Below are 24,682 nucleotides of genomic sequence, written 5' to 3' on the forward strand. Positions count from 1 at the left end.
GCCCAAGACACTGCTTGAGAAGAATGAAGTGGGGCTTGTCTAGCCTTGAGTGGGAGGAAATTTGAGAAAAGTGACGAGTAATCATTTTTGGTAATAAATTATAAGTGATTATATTTGGCCTGAGGAGGGGGTCCGGGGTCCACATTTACCTCTGTCTCCTTGTGGTGTTATGGGCCAGAATTCATCCCCAGGTAAAGGGGGAGCAGGAAAGTTTTGGGGAGCTCCCCCAGCCTACAAAAACCTTAGCCATTTGCTCTGGAAAATCGTTATTGCTGCAGTTGCTGATCAGCAGGCGCTGACCCACTGGAGGGCCTGGAGCGGTTCCATGGAGCGTTAGCACCTTGACCAGTAAATGTCCGTGTTGGTCCCAAACAGCCTGATGATTTTTAGTATGGCCACAAAACAAAAGAAAAAGAAAATGTCTGGCTGCTGCGCATATGTGCTTGATTGACTTTATAGCAGAAAAGGCAGCGCTGATCACCAGGATGGAGAAGTGAGCTAAATTTGAGAGAGATTGCCACATTCAAGCATCCACATGTCCTGGTCACATTCCTGTCAGCAAATGCTTTCCTGCTACCATGGGGTGGGTAGCACGGCTAGTCATGGGACATGCATGAAATTGCCAGCAGTTGACCACCTTTTACACACAAAGATAGAATTTTCATATGGCTCCTCCTAATACTGCATAGATATGTTTTAAATGAAATTGTTTCTTTTAATCCTCACAATAACTTTAAGAGGTACTAATTTTATGCCTATTTTTAGGAGAGGAAACTGAGGCTCAAAGAGGATGAGTGAGGATTCATACTCAAGTTACTTTGTCATTTGCAGTAATGACATCAGAGTGTCTCTTGGGCAGACTCAAAAGAGTGCCATCTCTTCCCCCTGTGAACATATTTTGTAATGACATTTACTCAACAGTGTGTTGAAATTTGGCTTCCAGTTCATCTGTTAAGACAGTGGTTTTGGCCGGCCACGGTGGCTCACGCCTGTAATCCCAGCACTTTGGCAGGCTGAGGTGGGTGAATCACCTGAGGTCAGGAGTTCGAGGCCAGCCTGACCAACATGGCGATACCCCATCTCTACTGAAAATACAAAATTGACTGGGCGTGGTGGCGCATGCTTGTAATCCCAGCTACTCGGGAGGCTGAGGCAGGAGAATCACATGAACCCAGGAGGCAGAGGTTACAGTGAGCTGAGATCATGCCACTGCACTCCAGCCTGGGCAACAAAGTGAGGCTTCGTCTAAAAGAAAAAAAAAAAAAGACAATGGTTCTGAAACCTTTTGCTCTCAAGGCCGCTGTACCCTGAAAGATGTTAAGGAGATCTCACAGGGCTTTCCTTTATGGGTTGATGGCTCTGGATATTATCATATTAGAAACTAGAGCTGAGACATTAAAAATGCTCATGTAGCCTCTGAACAATTCCATTGTACACTAGTGAGCTGGTGAGAGTGAAAAACACAAGTAATTCCTCAGTATTATTATGACAACAGTTTTGGCCTTCTAAACTCCTAAAAGAAGTTTTTTCCTCTCACTTGTTTTCCAGATGGGCGAATCCTACGACACAAACTTTACAAAGAATATCCAGGTAAAAGAAGAAACTGTTGTTTCTTTCCAGAGGGCACCAAAAAAAGGCAGTGAACGTTTCTTATGTGAAGAAAACAATAAAAGCCCAGGGCTGAGATACAGGGAACAAAATGGGACCTGGGATTAAGAAACAAAATAGAAGACCTGTGGTCTGATGGTGGGCAGGGAGTTGTGAGTCACAGAGGAGCTCATGGCAAACATGACCTCATGCTGAAGAGCAGAGCCTGGAACTGCTCATATTTAAGCCTCTGCTACTTTCATTCAGAGAATTGGAAAACATGGCTGATACCACTCTTCCATTCATCCATCTAATCATCCATCGATCCATCCATCTCTCCGTCTATTATTTCATCCATCCATTCATCCCTCCATTCATCTACCCACCCACCCATCTACCCACCATCCATCCATGCATCCACCGATTCATCCATCCATCCACTCATTCATCCATTCATATATCCATCTATTCTTTCATCCATCTTCCTGTTCTTTCATCCATTCGTTCCTCTATAATCTATTCATCCATCTGTTCATTCTTCCATCCATCCACCCATTCATCCATCCATCCACATATTCATCTATATTTTCACCCACCCATCTATCCTTTTATCCACCCCTTTATTCCTTCATCCCTCCATCCATCCATCCTTTCATTCACTTACCTATTCACCAATCATCCATTCATCTATCCATCCATCCATTCATACATACATCCTTTCACTTATCCATCTATCCACCCATCTACCTTTTTTTTTTTGAGATGGAGTCTCACTCTATTGCCTAGGCTGGGGTGCACTGGAGTAATCTTGGCTCACTGCAAACTCTGCCTCCCGGGTTCAAGCAATTCTCCTGTGTCAGCCTCCCAAATAGCTGGGATTACAGGTGTCCGCCACCATACCTGGATAATTTTTGTATTTTTAGTAGAGACGAGGTTTCACCTTGTTGGCCAGGCTGGTCTTAAACTCCTGACCTCAGGTGATCTGCCCGCCTCAGCCTCCCAAAGTGCTAGGTTTACAGGCATGAGCCACTGTGCCTGGCCCCATCCACCCATCTGTCTATCCATTTATCCATCCATCCACTCATCCATCCACCCACCCATCTATGCATCCACCCACCATCCATCCACCCACCCACTCATCTATCCATTCACTCATTCATCCATTCATATATTCATCTAATCTTTCATCCATCCATTTTTTCAAGCATGCATCCATCCATCCATTCCTCCATCAATCTATTCATCCGTCTATTCATTCTTCCATCTATCCATCTATATATTCATCTATCTTTTCATCTACCCATCTATCTATTATTTTATCCACCCCTCTATTCCTTTATCCCTCCATCCAACCATCCTTATATCCACTCATCTATTTGCCCGTACATCCATTCACCCAACCATCCATCCATCTGCCCATTCATCCATTCATGCACATATCCTTGCATTCATTCATCTATCTCTTCTTTCATCCATTCATACATCCATCCATCCACCCATCCACCCATCTATCCATCCATCCATTCACCTATGTATCCATTCATCCATCCACCCATATATCCATCTATCTATTCAGCCATCCAGCCAGCCATCTAGCCATCCATCTATCCATCCATCCATATATCCATCTGTCCATCCACCCACCCATCTATCCATCCATCCATCCATCCATCCATTCATCTACCCATCTATCCATCTATCCATCCACCCATATATCCGTGCATCCATCCATCCATCCATCCATCCATCCATCCATCCATATATCCATCCGTCCATCCACCCACCCATCTATCCATCCATCCATCCATCCATCCATTCATCTACCCATCTATCCATCTATCCACCCACCCGTATATCCATGCATCCATCCATCCATCCATCCATCCATCCATCCATCCATCCATCATTTATCCATTCACCCATCCATCCATCCATCCTTTATGCATTCACCCATCCATCCATCCATCCATCATTTATCCATTCACCCATTCACCCATCCATCCATCCATCATTTATCCATTCACCCATCCATCCATCCATTCTCCCATCCATCCGATATGTCTTTATCAATAATTTACAGCACATATTTTCTAAGTATTACTCATCAGTCTGTGCTGGGGGTTGGAGCTACATTTGTGAACATGACAGACCCAGTCGCTGCTGTCATGCAGCTAATATCAAGCAGAAAATTCAGACATGAATAAAGCCCAAGTGGTTATTTTATGATAATAGTGACAAGCCTTCCTGACATCACATGCTGGATACTATGAGGACACCTTAGTCCAGGTTGTGAGGAAAGGCTTCCTAAGGAGGGGACATGAAAGCTCAGCCTAAAGAATAAGAAATAGTGGGCAGCAGAATGGCATATGTGAAGCTCTTGAGGTCGGAAGCAATTTGGCCATCCCCAAAGCTGGAGTGTGTGGTGCGCTGTGGAGGTGGTGGGAGGTAAGACCAGAAACATAGACAGAGCTGGTGACACCAGCTGTGGGGCCTGGGGAGGGAGAGGAGGCACTGCAGGTGGGGACTGAGTGACCTCAGCTGGGGGAGGGAGGAGAGGGCCAGGTCACCAGGCTTCATTTGGCAGTTGCTGGTGAGACACGGGTGGCATTAGAGCAGGAATAGATACATCTACCCCAACAGAGCTGTGTTCTTTTCACAGAAGGTGACTCAAAGAATGTGGCAGAACCTGGAAGGGGACAACAGAGGCACTTTCAGTAAAGCAACGGCAAGCAGGTGAGTGGGCAGAGAGCAAGAGTCATGGCCAGGGTAAATGTGGGCAGCCAGTGTCCTGGCAGCTTTCACCACCAGGTTGAGGAGCAGGAGGGTGAGAGTAGCACTTTCCCTACTGGTAGAATTTGAAATTCCCTTCTGCAGTAAGTCCTCACCTAACGTCATCAATAGGTTCTTGGAAACTGACTTTAAATGCAACGACGTACTATATGCACTGTATGCCATAGAAGCTTAACTCATTTGTTTGTTTTTTTAAGAGACGGGGTCTCACTCTGTCACCCAGGCTGGAGTGCACTGGCACAATCATTGTTCACTGCAGCCTCAGACTCCTAGGCTCAAGCCATCCTCCTGCCTCAGCCTTAGTCTCAGTAGCTGGGACTACAGACATACACCACCTCACCTGGCTAATTTTTTTGTATTTTTTGTAGAGATGAGTTCTCACTATGTTACTCAGGCTGGTCTTGAACTCCTGGCCTCAAGCAGTCCTCCCACTTTGGCCTCCCAAAGTGCTGGGATTGCAGGCATGAGTCACTGTGCCTGGCCTCAACTCTTGTTTATATCCATTAGCCTATGGTAAAATTGTTTTTGTTATATAGTAGGTCATTTTGCTTAAAGTTGCAGTTTCCAATAAGCTACCCATGATGTTAAATGAGGACCTACTGCAATTTCAAGGCAGGAACATAGGAGAACTTTGTGTGTGATCAGAAGCGGAAGCAATTCTGTATCCCTCTGAATCAAAAATCCAAGACCAGACTAGGTCGCAACTTTCCTTTCCATTCCTTTGCCTTGATGTCTCCAGGAAGTCTTGTCTATCTCTTCTCATTTCTGTCAAACAATTCTGTTGGGTGCCAACTATCTGATAGTCATGGTTCCAGCCTCTTGGTTGCTCAGCGGTAGTTCATGCCAGGGTGGTATGGTGAACAAATCCCACAGAGCCCCTGCTCTCAGGGAGGCCACATCCTGGTAGGGGATGGCTACACAAGCCAACATATCAATCAATACAAAGACAGGTGTGGTGAAGAAGTGAACAGGCAATGTGTGGCAGAGTCCCTGGGCAGGAGCAGAGCCTGGGGCAGGGGCTGCTTCGTTTGGGGTCAGGGAAGGCCCTGTGGGGGTTGAAGTCTGAGCCAAGATCCGAGGTGAGAAGGTGCTGCTTGGGGAGGGTCTGGAGGATAGGCGCCCAGGTGGAGGGAGTTGGAAGAGTCAAAGTACTGAGGCAGGAGGGACGCTGGCTTTGGGGAGCCAAAAGAAGGCCCCTGGGGTAGATGCAGGAAGGTGGCAGGGAGGCTGACTCCAGAGGAGGCCGCAGGTGAGGCACAGGCTTGCCCTCAGGTGCCCTCAAAGGTGAGGCGTAGGTGCATGCAAAGGGCTGTGGAGTTGCACCCCTAAACCTGAAAATCTACCCAGCCCCTGTGAATGCTGGATAGCCACAGAGGGCAAAAAGGAGCCCCTAAAAGCAGGCGACAGCCTCCCAGGACGTCGCTGAAACGCAAATGTCAGACTGCAGATTCCAGAGTCCTCCCGGAAAATCTGGAGCCCGTAGGGACTGATGCCAGCATGTCTATTACCTGCTGATGACAGGAGCCGTCCCTGGAGTAGGTCAGATGCAGCTGAGGACTGAGCTTCCAACAGGGAAGGAGGAGGCCAGTGGATGAGGATGAGACCTTGAGAGGCAGTTTAGGATGGCAGTTTGGAAGTTGAGGCTTTTGGGTGGGCGCAGCAGCTCCCGCCTGTAATCTCAACATTTTGGGAGACCGAAGCAGGCATATGGTATAATCCCAGGAGTTCAAGCCCAGCCTGGCCTGGCCAACATGGTGAAACCCTATCTCTACAAAAAAAATACAAAACTACCCAGGCATGGTGGTGTGCACCTGTGGTCCCAGTTACTTGGGAGGCTGTGGTGGGAGGATCACCTGAGCCTAGGGAGGTTAAGGCTGCAGTGAGCCATGTTTGCACCATTGCACTCCAGCCTGGGTGACAGAGTGAGACCCTGTTTCAAGAAAAAAAAAAAGTACAGCCTTTGGAGCAAGCTAGGTCTGGGTTTAAATTCTTGTTCCACCACTGTGGATTTAGTAAATAATTTCAGCTCTCCAAGCCTCAGCTTCCTCATCTATAAAATGGGACTGATGGTAAGGGAGGAGTTAGGAACTAAATAAGATGATGCCATGAAGACGTCACAGTGAGTTCAGAATTGGGTCTTCTCAGAAAGGGGCATCTTCCTGCTGTTTCTGTTGGTGGCGGTGGTGGCAGGGAGATGAAAGATCTGTGACTCTGTGGTCTGCCCTGCGGCGGTTCACCCTGACCCTTCTTTGTCTCTGGTCTGCCCTGCAGCGGTTCACCCTGATCCTTCTTTGCTTCCTTTCCAGCTAGGTTGCAAGAACATTCCTCTACTTTCTGCTAAGCCTTGGAAACAGTTGGGAAAAGTAGTTTGACCCTCAAAGTTCACATTCAGCTCAGCAGAGCAAGACCCCAGAGATGCTTAGAGACAGGACACCTGGCCATCAATCCCTGTTTGGCCCAGCCTGGTTGGGTGACTTTGTGGGAGCCACTTAACAGCTCTGGGTCCCTGTTTTACCATCCTGGGAGCAAGGCCCTGCAGCTCCACCAGACCTTTGCCCCGGGAAGAAGCCGCCGCCCATGCAAGCATTTCTGAAGCCCCTTTCTAAGACAAGGCTCAGCATCTTGATATTTTTGACAGATTTCTCCCAAGTCTGGCTCTGGGAGGTATGTACCCATCTCAAATGTTCCCAAGATAAATTCATCCATCAGGAAATGGAAATGAACTTGCTTACTAATGTGTGATTGCTAGTTCTAGCCACCGGATGTGCTGAGGCCTAAATGTTAGCAGGTAGGGAGGAGGCCACAGAACAATAAAAACAACCAAATAAGATGCCGAGTCTCTGGTGTTTTGTGATACTTTGTCACTGTTTAATTCAGGGGCAGGAAGCAGCGTGGGTATTGCTGGGATGAGGTGTCAGCTCGGCTCTGCTCCTGGAACCCTGTGTTAGCATAGAGCCCCTGAAGCAGACCTTGGGAGGGGGATTTGTTGAAAGTGATTCATTAGGGCGGTTCCTGGGAAAACCCGGCACGAGAGTGGGGAAGTGGAACAGGAGGAGACAGTCAGACGAGGGAGAGGTGACGTGGGCCCATGGAGGGCACCTTTGCTGCAATCCCTCTGGGGGTCTTAGAGGAAGCCTGAGTCCCACCAGGGCTGGCTCCAGGGCTGTGCATCCAGAAGGACCCTATGCTTGGTTTAATGATCTGCTGTCACCATTTAAATACTCTTAGTCATTGTTGAACAAGGGGCCTGCTTGTTCATTTTGCAAATGATGTCGGTAGCCCTGAGCCACACTGTGGGGTCGGTCCCACTGGGGCTGGACAGCGGAACCCGAGTATGCATAACGCTTCCAGCACCCATCAGTGGGTGGCGAGGCTGCCCCTCCCCCTAAGAGAGGAGGCAGCCCACCTGCCGCCAGGGAGGGAGAGGCACAAAGGCACCCGAGGGGACATGGGCAGAGCCCCTGGGGCACCCTGACGCTCTCCCGTTAAATCATGGCTGCCCCACCTGTGCTAGACGGCTTGCTCGCACTAGCCTGGGGTTGGCTGAAGTCCCCAGGGCTCATCAGAGCTGAGGACAGAGGCCCTAAGGGACTGTCCACCCCCAGCTAGCCACATACAGTGGAAGCAAATAATTACAAGCAGCAGAGACTCCAGGGGGCCTGGCAATGTCTGTGCATCTCTCAGATGAGGAAACTGTGGATCTTGCAGATCTGAAAGGACCCACCAAAGCTGTGAAGTCAGTAAGAGCCAAAACCAGGATTCCGAGCAGGCAGTCCCACCCCACACTCAGGCTCCAGACAGCCTGCTCTTCTGCTAGGCTGGCCTGTCGAAGCTGACTCCCTCCCGCCACTGAGGTGTAGGAGGGACGCCTGACAGTGTGCCATCCTGCGGAGGACTCTGGAGTGGAAGGGACTGGGCTGAGCTCATCCCTACTCCCTGGAGGGCTGCTCACTAGATGGGGTGGAGACACTAGAGCCTGTTCAGCCTGAGTTCCAATCCTGGGCAAGGCACTTGCCCTCTCAGAGCCTCAGTCTCCTCTTCTCTGAACTGGGTGTAATAAAAGTAGCTGCCTTTCAGAGTTCCTGTAGGTATTGTGTGAGATGCTACATAGTAAGTGCTCAGCACACAGGGATGGTTATAATTATTATGATTAGCCTGGCACAATACACACTAATTCTCTTAATACTCACAAAACCTCTTGAAAACAGTATGAACATCCGAATTTTCCAGCTGTAGAAATTCAGCCTCAGAGAAGTTAAGCAAGTTGCCTAGGATCAAAAAGAAAGCAAATAACAGAGCTGGGCTTTGAACCCAGAGCTTCTGATGCCCAAGACTAGACGGGCTGGTCCTACCTTGTGTTGAGTCCCAACCACCAGCTGGGCGGCCCTCACAGGTTACTGAACATGCCCCAGCCTCAGGGTCCACATTTCTAAAGTGTCAAGGAGAACTCCAACCTCATTATGATTATTACTGTGAACTCAATCAAGATCATATGAATGGGACTGGACTGTCAAGATGCAAATACCAAGGCAGGAAGGTGGTCGTATACTGCCAAGTGGTCAAAAATAAGACCTGCTTTCTGCTCTCAAGGAGCCCACAGTCCTTGAGGGAGTGAGAGAAATGAGAGAGTTATGATCCAGGGTGGGGAAGTCACAGATGGGAGCAGGGGCCGGAGGTGCCAAGGGAGCCCAGTGAGGGATGCTAAGCCCAGGCAGGAGGCAGGGAAGGCAGTAATCAGGGAAGACATCCTGGAGGTGGTGATGTGCTACTTGGTCATAATATCTGAACACTTCTGGGAACGTGTGCATTTCAAGGGGAACTGCTGTCCCTGTTTGGCTTAAGGCAGAGGTTCTCAACCTTGGCACTATTGGTGTTTTGCACAGGATCATTCTTTGTGGTGGGGGCTGTCCTGTGCAGTGTAGGATGTTGAGCAGCACCCCAGCGTCTACCCACTAGATGCCAGAAGCACCCTCCCCCAAGCTGGGACCACCAAAAATGTGACTTTGCCAAAGTCCCGTGGGGTACAGTTACCCGGTGAGAGCTTCTGGTTTAAGCCCAAAATAAGGAAGCTCGACTTTGTATCATTTCATCCGTCGGCAAGTTCTCCCGGGGCACTTTCCCTTAGGCTCACGGTAATTAACTTTTCCACTCACTCATCACTTGTTCATGCACTGACTCATGCACTCATTCTCTCAAGTAATATTCGCAGGCACTAACCACCTTTTCTTTAATCAAATCTGAGGCACCATTTTTTTTTTCACCTTTTGACATTCCTGAAGTTAGGGCTTGTCTTATGGCCACTGTCCTCCAGGCCCAGACACGATGGAGGCATCATTGCCTGTACATGTGAATATCAAAACATGTAGATTGGGTGTCAGCAGCTTGGTGGAAACTTCCAGAAACAACAGAGGAACCAAAAATTCTGCATCACCAATGCTCTCAGAAAGATGTCCTATGAAATACCTTATCTCATTTATTGCACTTATATTTTTATTTGATATACACATAAGAATGATGCATGATGAGGCCGGGCGCGGTGGCGCAAACCTGTAATCCCAGCACTGTGGGAGGCCGAGATGGGCAGATCATTTGAGGCCAGGAGTTCAAGACCAGCTTGGCCAACATGGCGAAACCCTATCTCTGTTAAAGATACAACAATTAGCCAGCTGTGCTGGCGCACGCCTATAATCCCAGCTACTGGGGAGGCTGAGGCACAACCAGGGAGACAGAGGTTGCAGTGAGCTGAGATTGTGCCACTGCACTCCAGCCTGGAGGACAGAGCAAGACTCTGCCTCAAAAAAAAAACAAAAAACAAACAAAACAAAACAAAACAAAAACGCATGATGAAAACTTATGTCTATATAAGTCTAAGAAAGGCCTTTAATGACCTTGAAATCAAAAGGGAAAGAGCAAGATGGCCAAATAAAAGCCCACTCCATTCATCTCCCCTGTAGGAACACCAAACTTTAGCAACTAACTACACACAGAAAGCATCATGACAAGAACAAAAAATCAGGTGAGCAATCACAGTACCTGGTTTTCACTTCGTGTTGCAGAAAGGGGCATGGAAGAGGCTAGGAAAGACAGTCTTGAATCGCCAGTGCCACCCCTCCTTCATCCCTCAGCAGCAGCCACGAGGCATGGGGAAATCTATGCACTTGGGAGAGGAAGACTGCAGCGACTGGGGGGCTTCGCATTGAACTCAGTGTGGCCCTGTCACAGCAGAGAGCAAAGCCGTGGTGGCTTCAGCCAGCGCCCATGCACAGAGGGAGCATTTGGACCAACCCTAGCCAGAGGGGAATTGCCCATCCCAGTGGTCGGAACTTAAGTTTCTCAGCAAGCCCTGCCACCATGGACTAAAGTGCTCTGAGGTACTAGGTAAACTTGAAAAGCTGTCTAGGACACAAGGACTGTAATTCCTATGCAACTCCTGGTACTGGGCTGGGCTTAGAGCCAGAGGACCTGTGGGGCACATGACCTAGAGTGACACCAGGCTTTGAGGCTAAGGAAGGGCTTGAACCACCCCTCCTCCAACTCCAGGCAGCACAGTTGGCAGCAATGAAATTGACTCCTTCCTTCTGCTCAGGGAGAGGAGAGTTAAGAAAAGAGGCCTTTACATTGCATCTTGGAGTCCAGCTCAGCCACAGTTGGAGAGGGCACTGGGCAGAGTCATGAGGCCCCCATTTCAGGCCCTAGCTCATGGGTGACATTTCTAGGTATACCCTGGGCTAGAAGGGAACCCACTACCTTGAAGAGAAGGACCTAGTCCTGGCAGGATTCATCACCTGCTCACTAAAGAGCTCTCAGATCCTGAATAACCAACAGTGATCCCCAGGTAATATGCTGTGGGCCTTGGGCCCTGAGAGGTGCTGGTGTCAGGTGTGACCAGTACATTCCCAGCTGTGGTGGCTATAGGGAGAGACCCCTTCTGTTTGAGAAAAGTGGAAGGAAAAGTAACGGGGACTTTGTCTTGCACATTAGGTACCAGTTTGGCCACAGTGGGATAGAGCACCAAGCAGGCCCTTAGGGTCTCTGAGTCCAGGCCTAGGCTCTTGGACAGCATTTCTGGACCTGCCCTGGGCCAGAGGGGAGCCCAGTGCCCTGAAGGGTGAGTCCCAGGCCTGGCAGCATTCATTACAAGCTGATGGAAGAGCCCTTGGGCTTTAAGTGAACACCAGCAATGGCCTGGCAGAACCCCCGACCATGGGCCAGTGGTGACAGTGGCCACAGGGAGAGGCTCCTTTGCCTGTGGAAAGGGGAGGAAAGAGCAGAAAGGACTTTGTCCTGTGGTTTGAGTGCCAGCTTAGCCAGAGCAGAATAGAACACCAGGTAAACGTTTAAGACTGTAATTCCTGGCTCTGAGGCAGCATCTCTGGGCCTATCCAGGGCCTGAGGGAACTCATTGCCCTGAAGGGAGAGACACAAACCTTGCTGGCTTCACCACCTGCTGATCATAGAGCCCTAGGGCCTTGAGTGAACACAGGTGGTAGCCAGGTAGTGGTTACAGTGGGCCTTGGGCAAGACCCAGTGCTGTACTGCCTTCAGGTCTGAACCAGTGCAGTCCCAGTGGTGGTGGCTGCAGGGATGCTTATGTCCCCCAATCCCAGTTCCAGGTGGCTCAGCACAGATACAGAGACTCCATTTGTTTGGGAGAAAGAAAGATAAAAGAATAAGAATTGCTGCTGGTAATCCAGATAATTCTTCCGGTTCTTATCTAAGACCACCAAGGTGGTACTTCTATGAGTCTGCAAGAACCACAGTGTTATTGAGTTTGTGGCCCTAAGTCCCTCCAAACACCTGGAAAGTCTTCCCGAGAAGGACAGGCAGCCCAGGCCCAGTGGCTCACACGTGTAATCCTAACACTTTGGGAGGCCAAGGCAGGCAGATTGCTTGAGCCCAGGAGTTCGAGCCTTGGCAACATGGCAAAACCCTGCCTCTACAAAACATAGAAAAAGTAGTAGGGTGTGGTGGCATGCGCCTGTAGTCCCACCTACTTGGGAGGCTGAGGCAGGAGGATGGCTTGATCCCCGAGGTCAAGCCTGCAGTGAGCTGTGATCACACCGCTGTACTCCAGACTGGGCAACAGAGTGAGACCCTGCCTGGAAAAAAAAAAATATGAAGAGGAAGAAGGACAGGTACAAACAAGCCCAGACTGTGAAGACTGTAATAAATACCTAATTCTCCAATGCCCAGACACCAACAAACATCTACAAGAATCAACACCAACAAGGAAAATATGACCTCACCAAATGAACCATAATAAGGCATGAGGGACTAATTCTGGCGCCTCACCATAAATAAGGCACGAGGGATCAATTCTGGATAAACAGAGGTACGTGATCTCTTTCAGACGGAGAATTCAAGATAGCTGTGTTGAGGAAGCTCAAAGAAATTCAAGATAACGCAGATAAGGAATTCGGAATTCTATCAGGTAAGTTTAACAAAGGGATTGAAATTATTAAAAAGAATCAAGCAAAAATTCTAGAGTTGAAAAATGCAATTGACATACTGAAGAATGCATCAGAGTCTCTTAATAACAGAATTGATCGAGCAGAAGAAAGAATTAGTGAGCTTAAAGACAGACTATTTGAAAATACACAGTCAGAGGACAGAAGAAGAAATAATAGAAAAGAATGAAGCATGGCCTACAGGATCTAGATAGTAGTCGCAAAAGGGCAAATCTAAGAGTTATTGGCCTTAAAGAGGGGGTAAGTGCCTGCATCAAAAAAGAATAAAAACTTCAAATAAATAACATAACAATGCATCTTAAAGAACTAGAAAAGCAAGAGCAAACCAAACCCAAAGTTAGTAGAAGAAAAGAAATCATAAAAGCCAGAGCAGAAATAAATGAATTTGAAATGAAGAAAACAATACAAAAGATCAACAAAGCAAAAAGTTCATTTTCTGAAAAGACAGATAAAATTGACAAGACTTTACCCAGACTAAGAAAAAAAAATAGAAGAACAAAATAAACAAAATGAGAGATTTAAAAGGAGGCATCCAACTGATACTGCAGAAATTCAAAGAATCATCAGTGGCTACTATGAGCAACTGTATGCCAACAAATTGGAAAATCTAGAGGAAATGGATAAATTCCTACACACATAGAACCTACCAAGATTGAACCATGAGGTGGGTGCAGTGGCTGATGCCTGTAATCCCAGCACTTTGGGAAGCCAAGACGGGTGGATCACCTGAGGTCAGGAGTTCAAGACCAGCCTGGGCAACATCTTGAAACCCCATCTCTACTAAAAATGCCAAAATTAGCCAGGCATGGCAGCGTGTGCCTGTAATCCCAGCTACTCCGGAGGCTGAGGCACAAGAATCGCTTGAACCGGGAGGTGGAGGTTGTAGTGAGCCGAGATCACGCCATTGCACTCCTGCCTGGGCAACAGAACAAGACTCTGTTTAAAAAAAAAACAAAGATTGAGCCATGAAAAAAATCCAAAACCTGGCTGGGTGCAGTGGCTACTGCATGTAATCCCAGCACTTTGAGAGGCCAAGGCTGACAGATCACTTGAGGTCAGGAGTTTGAGACCAGCCAGGCCGACATGGTAAAACCCTGTCTTTACTAAAAATACAAATATTAGGCTGGGCACGGTGGCTCACACCTATAATTCCAGCAGTCTGGGAGGCTGAGGCGGGCAGATCATCTGAGGTCAGGAGTTCAAAACCGGCCTGGCCAATATGGTGAAACCCTGTCTCTACAAAAATACAAAAATTAGCTGGGCATGAGGGCAGGTGCCTATAATCCCAGCTACTCGGGAGGCTGAGACATGAGAATTGCTTGAACCTGGGAGGTGGAGGTTGCAATGAGCTGAGATCATGCCATTGCACTCCAGCCTGGGCTACAGAGCGAGACTCTGTCTCAAATAATAATAATAATAATAATAATAATAATAATAATAATAATACAAAAATTAGCTGGGCACAGTGGTGCACATCTGTAATTCCAGCTACTCAGTAGACTGAGGCATGAGAATTGCTTGAACCTGGGAGGTGGAGGTTGCAGTGAGCCAAGATAGTACCACTTTACTCCAGCCTGGGTGATGGAGTGAGACTCTGTCCCAAAGAAAAAAAAAAAGAAAGAAAGAAATCCAAAACCTGAACAGACCAATAACAAGTAACAGGATTGAAGTCGTAACAAAAAGTCTCCCAGTTAGGAAAAGCGCAGGACCTGATGGCTTCACTGCTGAATTCTACCAAACTTTTAAAGAAGAACTAATTCCAATCCTACTCAAACCATTGTGAAAAATAGAGAAGGGACTACTTCCAAACTCATTCTACAAGGCTAGTATTACCTTGATATCAAAACCAGACAAAGACACATCAAAAAACAAAACAAAACAAAACAAAACTATAGGCCAATATCTCTGATAAATATTGATGAAAAATCCTCAACAAAATACTAGGAAATTGAACAGCATATTAAAAAGATCATTCATCATGACCAAGTGGGTTTTATCCCAGGGATGCAAGGATGGTTCAACATATTCAAATGAATTAATGTGATACATCGTATCAACAGAATGAAGGACAAAAGCCATCTGATCATTTCCATTGATGCTGAAAAAACATTTGATAAAACACAACATCTTTTCATAATAAAAACCCTCAAAAAACTGGATATAGAAGAAACATATCTCAACATAATAAAAGCCATGCATGACAGACCCATAGCTAGTGTCACTAAATGGGGAAAAGCTGAAAGCCTTTCCTCAAAGATCTGGAACATGATGAAGAGGCCCACTTTCACCACTGCTATTCAACATAGTTCTGAAAGTTCCGGCTAGAGCAATCAGACGAGAGAGAAAAAGGGCATTCAAACTAGAAAGAAAGAAGTCAAATTATACGTTTTTGCAAACGATATGATCTTATATTTGGAAAAACCTAAAGACTCCACCAAAAAACTATTAGAACTGATAAATAAATTCAGTAAAGTTTCAGGATACAAAATCAACGTTCAAAAATCAGTAGTTTTTTTCTTTTTTTTGAGACGGAGTCTCGCTCTGTCGCCAGGCTGGAGTGCGTGGCATGATCTCGGCTCACTGCAACCTCCGCCTCCAGGTTCAAGCAATTCTCCTGCCTCAGCCTCCTGAGTAGCTGGGACTACAAGCACATGCTGCCACACCCGGCTAATTTTTTTTTTTTTTTTTTGTATTTTAGTAGAGACAGGGTTTTACCATGTTGCCCAGACTGGTCGCGAACTCCTGAACTCAGGCAATCCGCCTGCCTTGGCCTCCCAAAGTGCTAGGATTACAGGTGTGAGCCACCGTGCCTGGCCTAAAATCCATAGTATTTCTATAGACCAAAATGAACAATCTGAAAAAGAAATCAGGAAAGTAATCCCGCTTACAATAGCTAAAATTAAATACCTAGGAATAGGCCAGGGGCAGTGGCTCACACCTGTAATCCCAGCACTTTGGGAGGCAGAGGTGGGTGGATCATGAGGTCAGGAGTTCAAGACCAGCCTAGCCAACATGGTGAAACGCTGTCTCTACTAAAAATACAAAAATTAGGCTGACATGGTGGTGCATGCCTGTAATCCCAGCTACTCAGGAGGCTGAGGCAGAAGAATTGCTTGAACCTGGGAGGCAGAGGTTGCAGTAAGCTGAGATCGCGCCACTGCACTCCAGCCTGGGGGACAGAGTGGGACTCCATCTCAAAAACAAACAAACAAACAAACAAAACCTAGGAATTAACCAAAGAAGTGAAAGAGCTCGGCAATGAAAGCTATAAATCACTGATGCAAGAAATGGAAACGGACCCACCAAAAAGAGAAAGATATTCCATGTTCGTGGATTGGAAGAGTCAATGTTAAAATGTCCAAAGTATCCAAAGCAATCTACAGATTTATGCAATCCCTATCAAAATACCGATGACATTCTTCATAGAAATAAAAAAAATCCTAAAATTATATGGAACCACAAAAAACCTAGAATAGCCAAAGCTATCCTGAGCAAAAAGAAAAAATCTGGAAGAATCACTTTACCTGACTTCATATCATACTACAGAGCTATAGTAACCAAAACAACGTGGTACTAGCATAAAAATAGACACATAGACCAATGGAACAGAATAGAGAACCCAGAAAAAAATCCATACCCCTGCAGTGAACTCATTTTATTTCCACGTGTACCCACAAAAATTTTAAATTAAAAAAATTAACTCTAATTTTTTTTAAGGTGAAAGCATTATAATATCAGACTGGTTAGTGGTGCTTTTTCTTTTAATTGTGTATAAAGTTGCACATGAGTTGTGGTGTCTGCTGCCTGTCGCTGTTCCAACCTGGAACAGCCTAGAAACCGCCCCTGCTGCCTACAGTCTAGAGGGACACAGTACATGGAGAAGCAGGGATTTGAACCATGGCCTGCTGATTCCCAGGGGCTCTCCCCTTCATCATGCTGCCCCTGGGATGGCTAAAGAGCCTCTCTTCCCTCCTCCCTGACCTTTCCTGCTTCCTCCCTGCACGGGAGGAGAGACACAGATGGATCAGTGATCTCCGGCAGATGGTGTGTGCCTGGCCCGTCTGGGAAGCAGCTGTATTTTTTTGGCTTTGAACCTAGTACAGTTTCCCCTTGAGATCCTCCCTTGGACCTGACTGTTTTGGAGACAGGTGACAGTGTCTCTCTCCTGAGCTGAAATCTGAGCAGACACCCGGCTGCCTCAGGATGTTGGAGCGCTCTGGACTGGAGCTGAATTCCATGGTGGCCCTGCTGGTCCTTAGCTGCGTATCCCTGGACAAAGAGCTTAGCCACCCTGAGCCTCAGTTTCCACTGCTTTGAAACGGGGGTAACATCTGCCGTGCCTTCCATAGGACCAGATGAGATGAGGGTGTGAAAACGGTCAGGAAACTTACAAGGCTGGGAGGCAAAGAAACACAGAAGGGTCGCTGAAGACCCCAGCCAGGGACTCAAAGGTCCTGAGAGGCTGGATGACCACTGCACTCTGGTGATGATGACAGAAACCCAGCGGGAACCAGTCGGGGCACATAGGGCCACAATATGAGCTGTGTGAAGGAGTGGCGAGGGGCTGTGGCCCTGGGCTGATGGGGTTCAAGACCTGGCTCTGAAAGAAGAACAAATTTGTTCCCTTTTATTGCCATTAATTGTCAAAGTCAAATTATATTTTATACTAAGGTCATTTGGCTGGATTTTTTTCTTTAAAGAATTTTTTTAAAAAAACTTCTTGCTTTGAAATTCTGATAAATTTACAAGACATGCAAAGAAATATACAGGGAGGTCCTGGTCCCTCCACCCCTCCTCCCCCATGGTAACATCTCACACGGCTACGACATGACATCAAAACCGGGAAGGTGACGCTGGCAATCTCCATGGAGCATACTCATCTGTGTCCCACTCTGCACGGGTGTGTGTGTGTGCGTGTGTGTGTGTTTGCATGTGTGTGTAGCTCTGTGATCTTGCTGCATGAGCAACCATCACCATCAAAAGATCCTGACTGCACTGTCACCTCCTTCTCACTAGGTGGTTTTATTACCCACGTGTGGATGGAGTATGAGGAAGACGGGAGTATGTAGCAATCTCCCCATGGCCTCACAGCTGGAAACTGGCGGGGCGGGTTGTTGGGACATCAAAGCCCCACCTCCCGTTCTCCCACTCTTCCAGGAACAGAAGGAGGCCAGCCCCACTTCTCTGAATCCCTGTCTGGAGTTTTCTCTCTTGCGGCACAAGTTCTCCTGTATTGAGGAAGCAACTTCTCAGTTGCAGCCACCTCTCTAACCACCTGGGGACGGTTCCACAGCCACAGGGAGCAGGGGTGGCCAGAGGCTGAGAGGACTTTGTCCCTCCTGACAGCAAACAGGGTCTCAAAGCACGGCTGCGGGATGGGCCCCTGGGTGCTTTGGGTCCCCACTGCAAGACGGGGCACCGGGACGCTGGAAACTAGTGGGCAAGCCCGTGGGTCCCTCCAGGCCTGCTGGAGACAAAGCACCTCGCGCCATCCAAGGCCTCTGAAAGCAGCTTTTTCCGTAAGGGCAAACTTAACTAAATCATCCCTTTGGGCCGGGCATGATGGCTCATGCCTATAATCCCAGCACTTTGGGAGACTGAGGTGGGAGGATTGCTGGAGCCCAGGAGTTCAAGGCCAGCCTGGGCAGCAAAGTGAGACTCTGTCTCTTAAAAAAAAGAAAAAAAAATTAGGCATGGTGGTGCACAACTTCAGGTCCCAGCACAGGAGGCTGAGGTGAGAGGATCGCTTGAGCCCAGGAGGTCGAGGCTGCAGCGAGCCATGATTGTGCCACTGCACTCCAGCCTGGATGCCAAAGCAAGACCCTGTCTCAGAAAAATAATAATAATAATAATAATAATCCCTTTGGACTTTGGTTATTCGGATGTGGCCACATTCCCTCCCAGGTTGCTTTCCATCTGAGTTGCCAGTATAAGCTTGCACCCTGAGCCTTTTTTCTAGGACATTCTCACAGATATCAGTAAGTTGGTCCAAAGAGAAGGCAGGTGGGTCCATTTCAGGTGACTGTCTTTCAGGACAAACCTGATCTTACAGCCCCCACAGAGGTTCTTCCCGTGCTGACACCTGGAGTAGGAGCCTGAGTGAGAAGGAGCCCAGCCCCCAAAACATCCTTCCCGCAGGCCCCTGTGAGCTGCCTGAAGTTCCACCATTACAGAACCATCTTTTGTTGACAGCTGCGAGGCCTGTTAGACTGTGGACTTCTCTGGGAGAGGCTGCTGTAATCTAAGCCGTTAGGGAATCCTGCCCTTCAGTTTACGTTTTGGAGTGAAGCCACACAGGTGCATCACTGATCATGGCCACCGAGGTAAGAGGTAGGAGAGGGTCATACTGGGATCTGGGCCTTCAGTCGAGGTGAGGAGTCAGGGAGGTCTTCCCAGAGGAGGCAATGTTTGAGCGAAGTTTCTGAGTATGAGTTTCTGTGGCTGCTGTAACAAATGCCCACACACCAAGTGGTTTGAAACAACAGTCATGCATTCACACAGTTCTGGAGGCCAGAAAGCCAAAACCAAGGTGTTGACATGGCTGGGTCATTCCGGAGGCTCTAAGGGAGAATCCACCCCGTGCCTCTCTCCGGGCTTCCAGGGAGAATCTGCCCGGCACCTCTCTCCCGGCTTCCGATGGCAGCCGGCCATTTCAGGGCTCCCGGCCTTGAGGATGTGCCCCTCCCGTCTCTGCAGCGCCTTCCCGTGGCCTTCGCCTCTGTCTCTGTGCCCCAGATTTCCCTCTGATTTCTCTTTGAAGGACACCCGTCATTGGATTTAGGGCCCTCTTAAGTCCAGGATAATCTCATCTTGAGACCTTTAACTTCATCCCATCTGCAAAGTCCCTATTTCCAAATAAAGTCACATCCACACGTTCTGGGGGTTAGGACATGGGCATTCTGGGGAGACATCATTGAACCCCCAGCAGGGAGCAAGCGGCTAGGTCAGGAGAGGGAAGAGGGGGAAACTCATTCCAGGCAGAGGGAAGAACATTGACAAAGGCATGGAGCAGAGAAGTTCAAGGACCTCCAAGCAGGTGGGCGTGGCCAGGGAAAGGGGGCACCCAAGAGTGAGAGGATGTGGGGCTAGAACGCTAAGCAGGTGCCAGCCGGTTCACACGCTGAGTTTGAACTTGACCCTGTTGACCTAAAGGAAAAAAAAAAAAAACTACGGAGGAAAAAATGACTTAATTACTTAGTTAAATTAAATAGATAGTTTATTTGGGCCAAGCTTGAGGATTTCAACCTGAGAGTATGGATTCAAGCTACTCTGAATATACAGTCCACTCAGCAGCAGTTACAAGTAGGTTTTTAAAGGAAAAAAGGAAAGGCAGTTCCCAAGCTGTTTACCAAGAATTTATATGAAAATAATAGAAACTATTGCTTGGCTAGGCATTGTTCTTTGTGTCACAAATTCCCAGAACATGAAGATAGCAGGTGAGGCAGCAAGTCAGGAACAAAATGCCTTTAACTACCCCTAGGCCTGGGGGTGACGGCATGACTGAGGTCCCACACTCTCGTCTTTCCGAGCCTGATGAATTCTGCACATCCCAGGAAGCTCAGACTCCAAGCCATTTCTTTTTTCTCACCCCTGAAAATGATGTGGAGATGCTGAAAGTTTTACCTGGGTCATTATGTCAGTTGACTCTCCCCACACCCCTGAGAAGTGGGAATTATGGCCCCATTCACAAATGGAGACTGACGCCCAGGGAGGTGAAGTCCCTTGCCCAAGAGCGGATTCTTGGAGAAATGGCAGGGGTGGGATTGGAGCTCAGGCCTCATCTAACTGCATGAGTGGGAAGATGGAGGCAGCAGGGTTCTGGGTGTCTGTGGCAGGCAGAGGTGGGTTATCCAGGAGAAAGGAAGGAAGCAAGGCTTTTGGGACTGGGTGCCAGGCCCACCATCCCATCATGCTGGGCCCGGGGTCCTCATGGTCTTCGTAGGAGACCCACCTCTTTGGCTACAGCTGATTGGTCCAGAAACAGGTCACCTGACTCAAGCTGAGCCAATTCTATTTCCCTTCCAAGAATGTGCTCTTGAGTCTTTTTTTTTTTTTTTTTTCTGAGACAGAGTCTCGCTCTGTTGCCCAGGCTGGAGTACAGTGGTGCGATCTCGGTTCACTGCAACCTCTGCCTCCTGGGTTTACCCTATTCTCCTGCCTCAGCCTCCCGAGTAGCTGGGATTACAGGCGCCCACCACCACACCCAGCTAATTTTTTATATTTTTAGTAGAGACGGGCTTTCACTGTGTTAGCTAGGATGGTCTCGATCTCCTGAGCTCGTGATCTGCCTGCCTTGGCCTCCCAAAGTGCTGGGATTATAGGCGTGAGCCACCGCACCCAGCTCATTTTTCCCTTTTTTTGAGGCAGGGTCTCACTCTATTGCCCAGGCTGGAGTGCTGTAGCATAATAATGGCTCACTGCAGCCTCGACCTCCTGGGTTCAAGTGATCCTCCTACTTCAGCCTCCTGAGTAGCTGGGACCACAGGTGCACGCCACCACGCCTGGCTAATTTTTGTATTTTTTGTAGAGATGGTGTCTCTCTCTGCTGCCCAGGCTGGTCTCGAACTCCTGGGCTCAAGCAATTCACTCACCTCGGCCTCTCAAAGTCCTGGGATTACAGGTGTGAGCCACCGTGCCTGGCTTTCTCTTGAGTCTTTGATGCTAGAAGGTGATGCACAGGGCAAGTGATTTAGAGCCTGGCTCCGGACTGAGGCATTCAGTGGCGTGGGTTCAGGCAGCTTCTTTTACCACTTCTCTGTGAACCTCTCTGTGTTGCTTCCATTTCCTTCTCTGGAAGTGAGAAAGATGAAACCAGCACTTTCCTCCCGGCCTATGGTGGAACTAAGTGACACTTAGTGTTCTGCTTATGGTGGAAATGGTGACACTTCCTGATGTAGGTTTGGCACTCGGAAAGCGCTGGGCAAACCTTAGTCCTAACCTGGTGGCTGTCTGAACAGAGAGGATGGAACTTGGAGCTCCTGCCTTTAATCTTTGACATGAGGGGGAGGGGGAGAGAGAAAGAGACAGAGAAACCAAGAGAGGAGGAGGAAGAGGAGAGAGAAAGAGACCCACAGACAGGGAGCGGGGGAGAGGAGAGAGACAGAGAAAGAAAAGCCACCTTCTCCATTTTCTTTGGTTTCCCAGCCACCATGACAGTTTTCTAGGACTTGCTTCCAGTTGTTAGGAGATGGGGCTGCCCTCTTTGAACCTGGGTTCCAGGCAATGAGTCCATGGTCCCCGGTAGCCAGCACCCCTCATTCTGGCTTAGGCTAGCACACGTGGATTTCTGTTATTTGCAATCAAAACAAAACCAAACCAACACTCAGAAAACACTTTGAGACAGTTTGGCAGGCCAAGAGCCCCATGAACTCTGTTGGAAACCCCTTTGATCTGGATGCCAGGGAATTCTTGCCCCAGACCCTGTCGCCACGTAAAGAAAAACCCAGCAGGCCCGAACCTCGGTGTGGGGCAGCCACGGGAGCTCCTAGGCAGCCCTCCTGGCTGTGCCGGCCGACAGGCCTTCTGCCGTGCATCCCATACCCGCACCTCCTGCTCCCAGATGGGCAGGTTTCTGGCAAGTTCCACACTCAACCCAGGAACCCGTTGAGCAGGTACCTTGAAATGGGCAGTACCCCTACGCATTGGGCACAGGAGGGCCTGCCCTGGCCAGGTGGGGACTGCAGAATGTGTGAGCAAGGAGCAAATTCGGCTAATTACAGCTTCATTAATTACCCACCAGGCTGAGTGCCACTCAGCATCCGTGATCTCCTCAACAACCAGCCCAGCTGGGAAGATGCCAGTATCCCCATTGGATGGGAGAAAGAGCCAAGGCTTCGATATCCTAATAAGTCAGCCTCTTACTCTAGGTCAAATAGTTACTAAGTGAGGGAGGCAGAACATTTTGTGTCTACATGAAGTAAGGCTTATTATTAGCATTTTAAAATATAAACAATGCATGAGAAACAGTGTACTAGGTGGCTTTGCACTTCTCACCAGCTGCCACTGTTCTACCTTCAACTTTTTGCAGGAACAGGAGCTGGAATATTTTAAAGCAAATCTCAGATCTCACCTATGTCACCTGCAAATGCATCAGAATATGCATCTTGAACACACGAGGATGATGTTTTCATTTCTCTTTCTTAACATACCCGTGAGGTCATTATCACAAGAACACTTGGTTTGGGAAGTTCCAGCTGGGACCACCACAGCTTTATCCTAGGAGGGACCAGGGCAATACCAGCCTAGTCCTAGTCTCCCTCAATGGTCGAAAGTTCACAAGAGGCCAGGCACGGTGGCTCACACCTGCTCTCCCAGCACTTTAGGAGACCAAAGTGGAATGATTGCTCGAGCTCAAGACCAGCTTGGGCAACAGAGGGAGACCCCATATCTACATGAAATTTAAAATTAAATTTAAAAATTAGCCTGGTGTGGTGGCACTCACTTGTGGTCCCAGCTATTTGGGAGGCTGAAGTGGGAGGATTGCTTGAGCCTGGGAGCTGGAGGCTGCAATGGGCTGTGACGGCGCCACTGCATTCCAGCCTGGGCAACACAACAAGACCCTGTTTCAAAAAAAAAATTACAAGAGCAGCAGTTCCCAAAGTGAGGTTCCTAGACCCGGCAGAATCCATGTCACTAGGGACCGCATTAGAAAGGCAGATTCTCACGCCCACTCCAGACCTGTTAAGCCAGATACTCCAGACTTGGACCTGGCAATCCTCGTTTGTTTCTGTGTTTTTCCTAATCTCATGACAGGATATGGCAATCTGTGTTTTAACTCACCCTCCAGGTGATCCTGATGCCAACCCCAGTTCAAGAACTGCTGCTCTAGAGAGAAACAGGTGACACAAAGAGATGGCTCCACTCTTGCATTCAAGGTATTCTTTTATGTTTATTTTTTATTTTTTTTAAACAGAATCTCACTCTGTCACCCAGGCTGGAGTGCTGTTGCACGATCTCGGCTCACTGCAACCTCCGCCTCCAGGGTTCAAGCTATTCTCATGTCTCAGCCTCCGGAGTAACTGGGATTACAAGCACAGCAACACACCCGGCTAATTTTTGTATTTTTAGTAGAGATGGGGTTTCGCCATGTTGGCCAGGCTGGTCTCAAACTCCTGACCCCAAGTGATACGCTCACCTCAGCCTCCTAAAGTGCTGAGATTATAGGCATGAGCCACTGTGACCGGCCTCAATCAGTTTATTCTTTGTGCATGTTCTGGCTTCTTCTCCAAAGGATGCTGAGGACTAGTCCTGAGCAGTCTTGTCCTCCAGTTAGATGCATTGGCCCTGGAGCCCACTGTCAGCAAGTAAGACCCGACTCTTCCTCTCATTCCCCAGGTGACCTCTGTGCCTTGGTCTCCTCTTTCATAAAATGTGTGCGAATAATAGCACTTGCTTCACACGCTGCTCATGAGGAGCAAACCAGCTCAGGTATAGCAACTGCTTAGAATGGTTCCTGGTGCATAGAAAGCGTTCGTTAAGGCAAAGATGTCCTGTTCTTACCAAAACAGCGATGTCTGTTACCAAAACGGAGATGGCCGGATCGCTAGGCTGCCATAGCACCCCGGGAGTGAGATCACAGCAAGTCACTAGGAGTCTGTTGTGCAAGGGAGGGGCTGGGAGAGAACAGAAGGAGACTGGGGGCCTCTTTTACAGCTTTGGGGAGTGCAGGATTAAAGAGGGGCTCAAAGGGTGCCCTCGACCTGAGGGCTCCAGGCAGAGCAGGCGTCTCCGAGGTGGGGAGGCTGCAGGCGGTGACTTGGCAGGAGATGGTGAGGACTGAGCTTGGGTTGCCCGGAGCGATGCTCCTGAGATGCCCCACAAGCAACCCCTGGGGACCT

At 48.4% G+C, this 24,682-nt stretch overlaps 1 protein-coding gene across 3 annotated transcripts in view; it reads left to right on the top strand.

Annotated features, from left to right (window-relative positions):
* The window catches only part of WFDC1 (WAP four-disulfide core domain 1), a 36,460-nt gene extending 29,255 nt beyond the window's left edge, over positions 1 to 7,205 (top strand). For 2 of the 3 annotated variants that reach the window (XM_054668531.2, XM_054668533.2), the window contains 3 exons: positions 1,549 to 1,590; positions 4,247 to 4,320; positions 6,684 to 7,205. In XM_054668531.2, coding sequence (XP_054524506.1) covers positions 1,549 to 1,590; positions 4,247 to 4,305 — 101 coding nt within the window. In that variant the 3' untranslated portion in view covers positions 4,306 to 4,320; positions 6,684 to 7,205. The remainder of the gene's footprint in view (positions 1 to 1,548; positions 1,591 to 4,246; positions 4,321 to 6,683) is intronic. The other variant, XM_009431325.5, reaches the window with a different exon arrangement.
* Positions 7,206 to 24,682: the final 17,477 nt, after the last annotated feature.

The sequence above is a fragment of the Pan troglodytes genome, chromosome 18 (genome assembly GCF_028858775.2).
Source record: "Pan troglodytes isolate AG18354 chromosome 18, NHGRI_mPanTro3-v2.0_pri, whole genome shotgun sequence".
NCBI lineage: Eukaryota > Metazoa > Chordata > Mammalia > Primates > Hominidae > Pan > Pan troglodytes.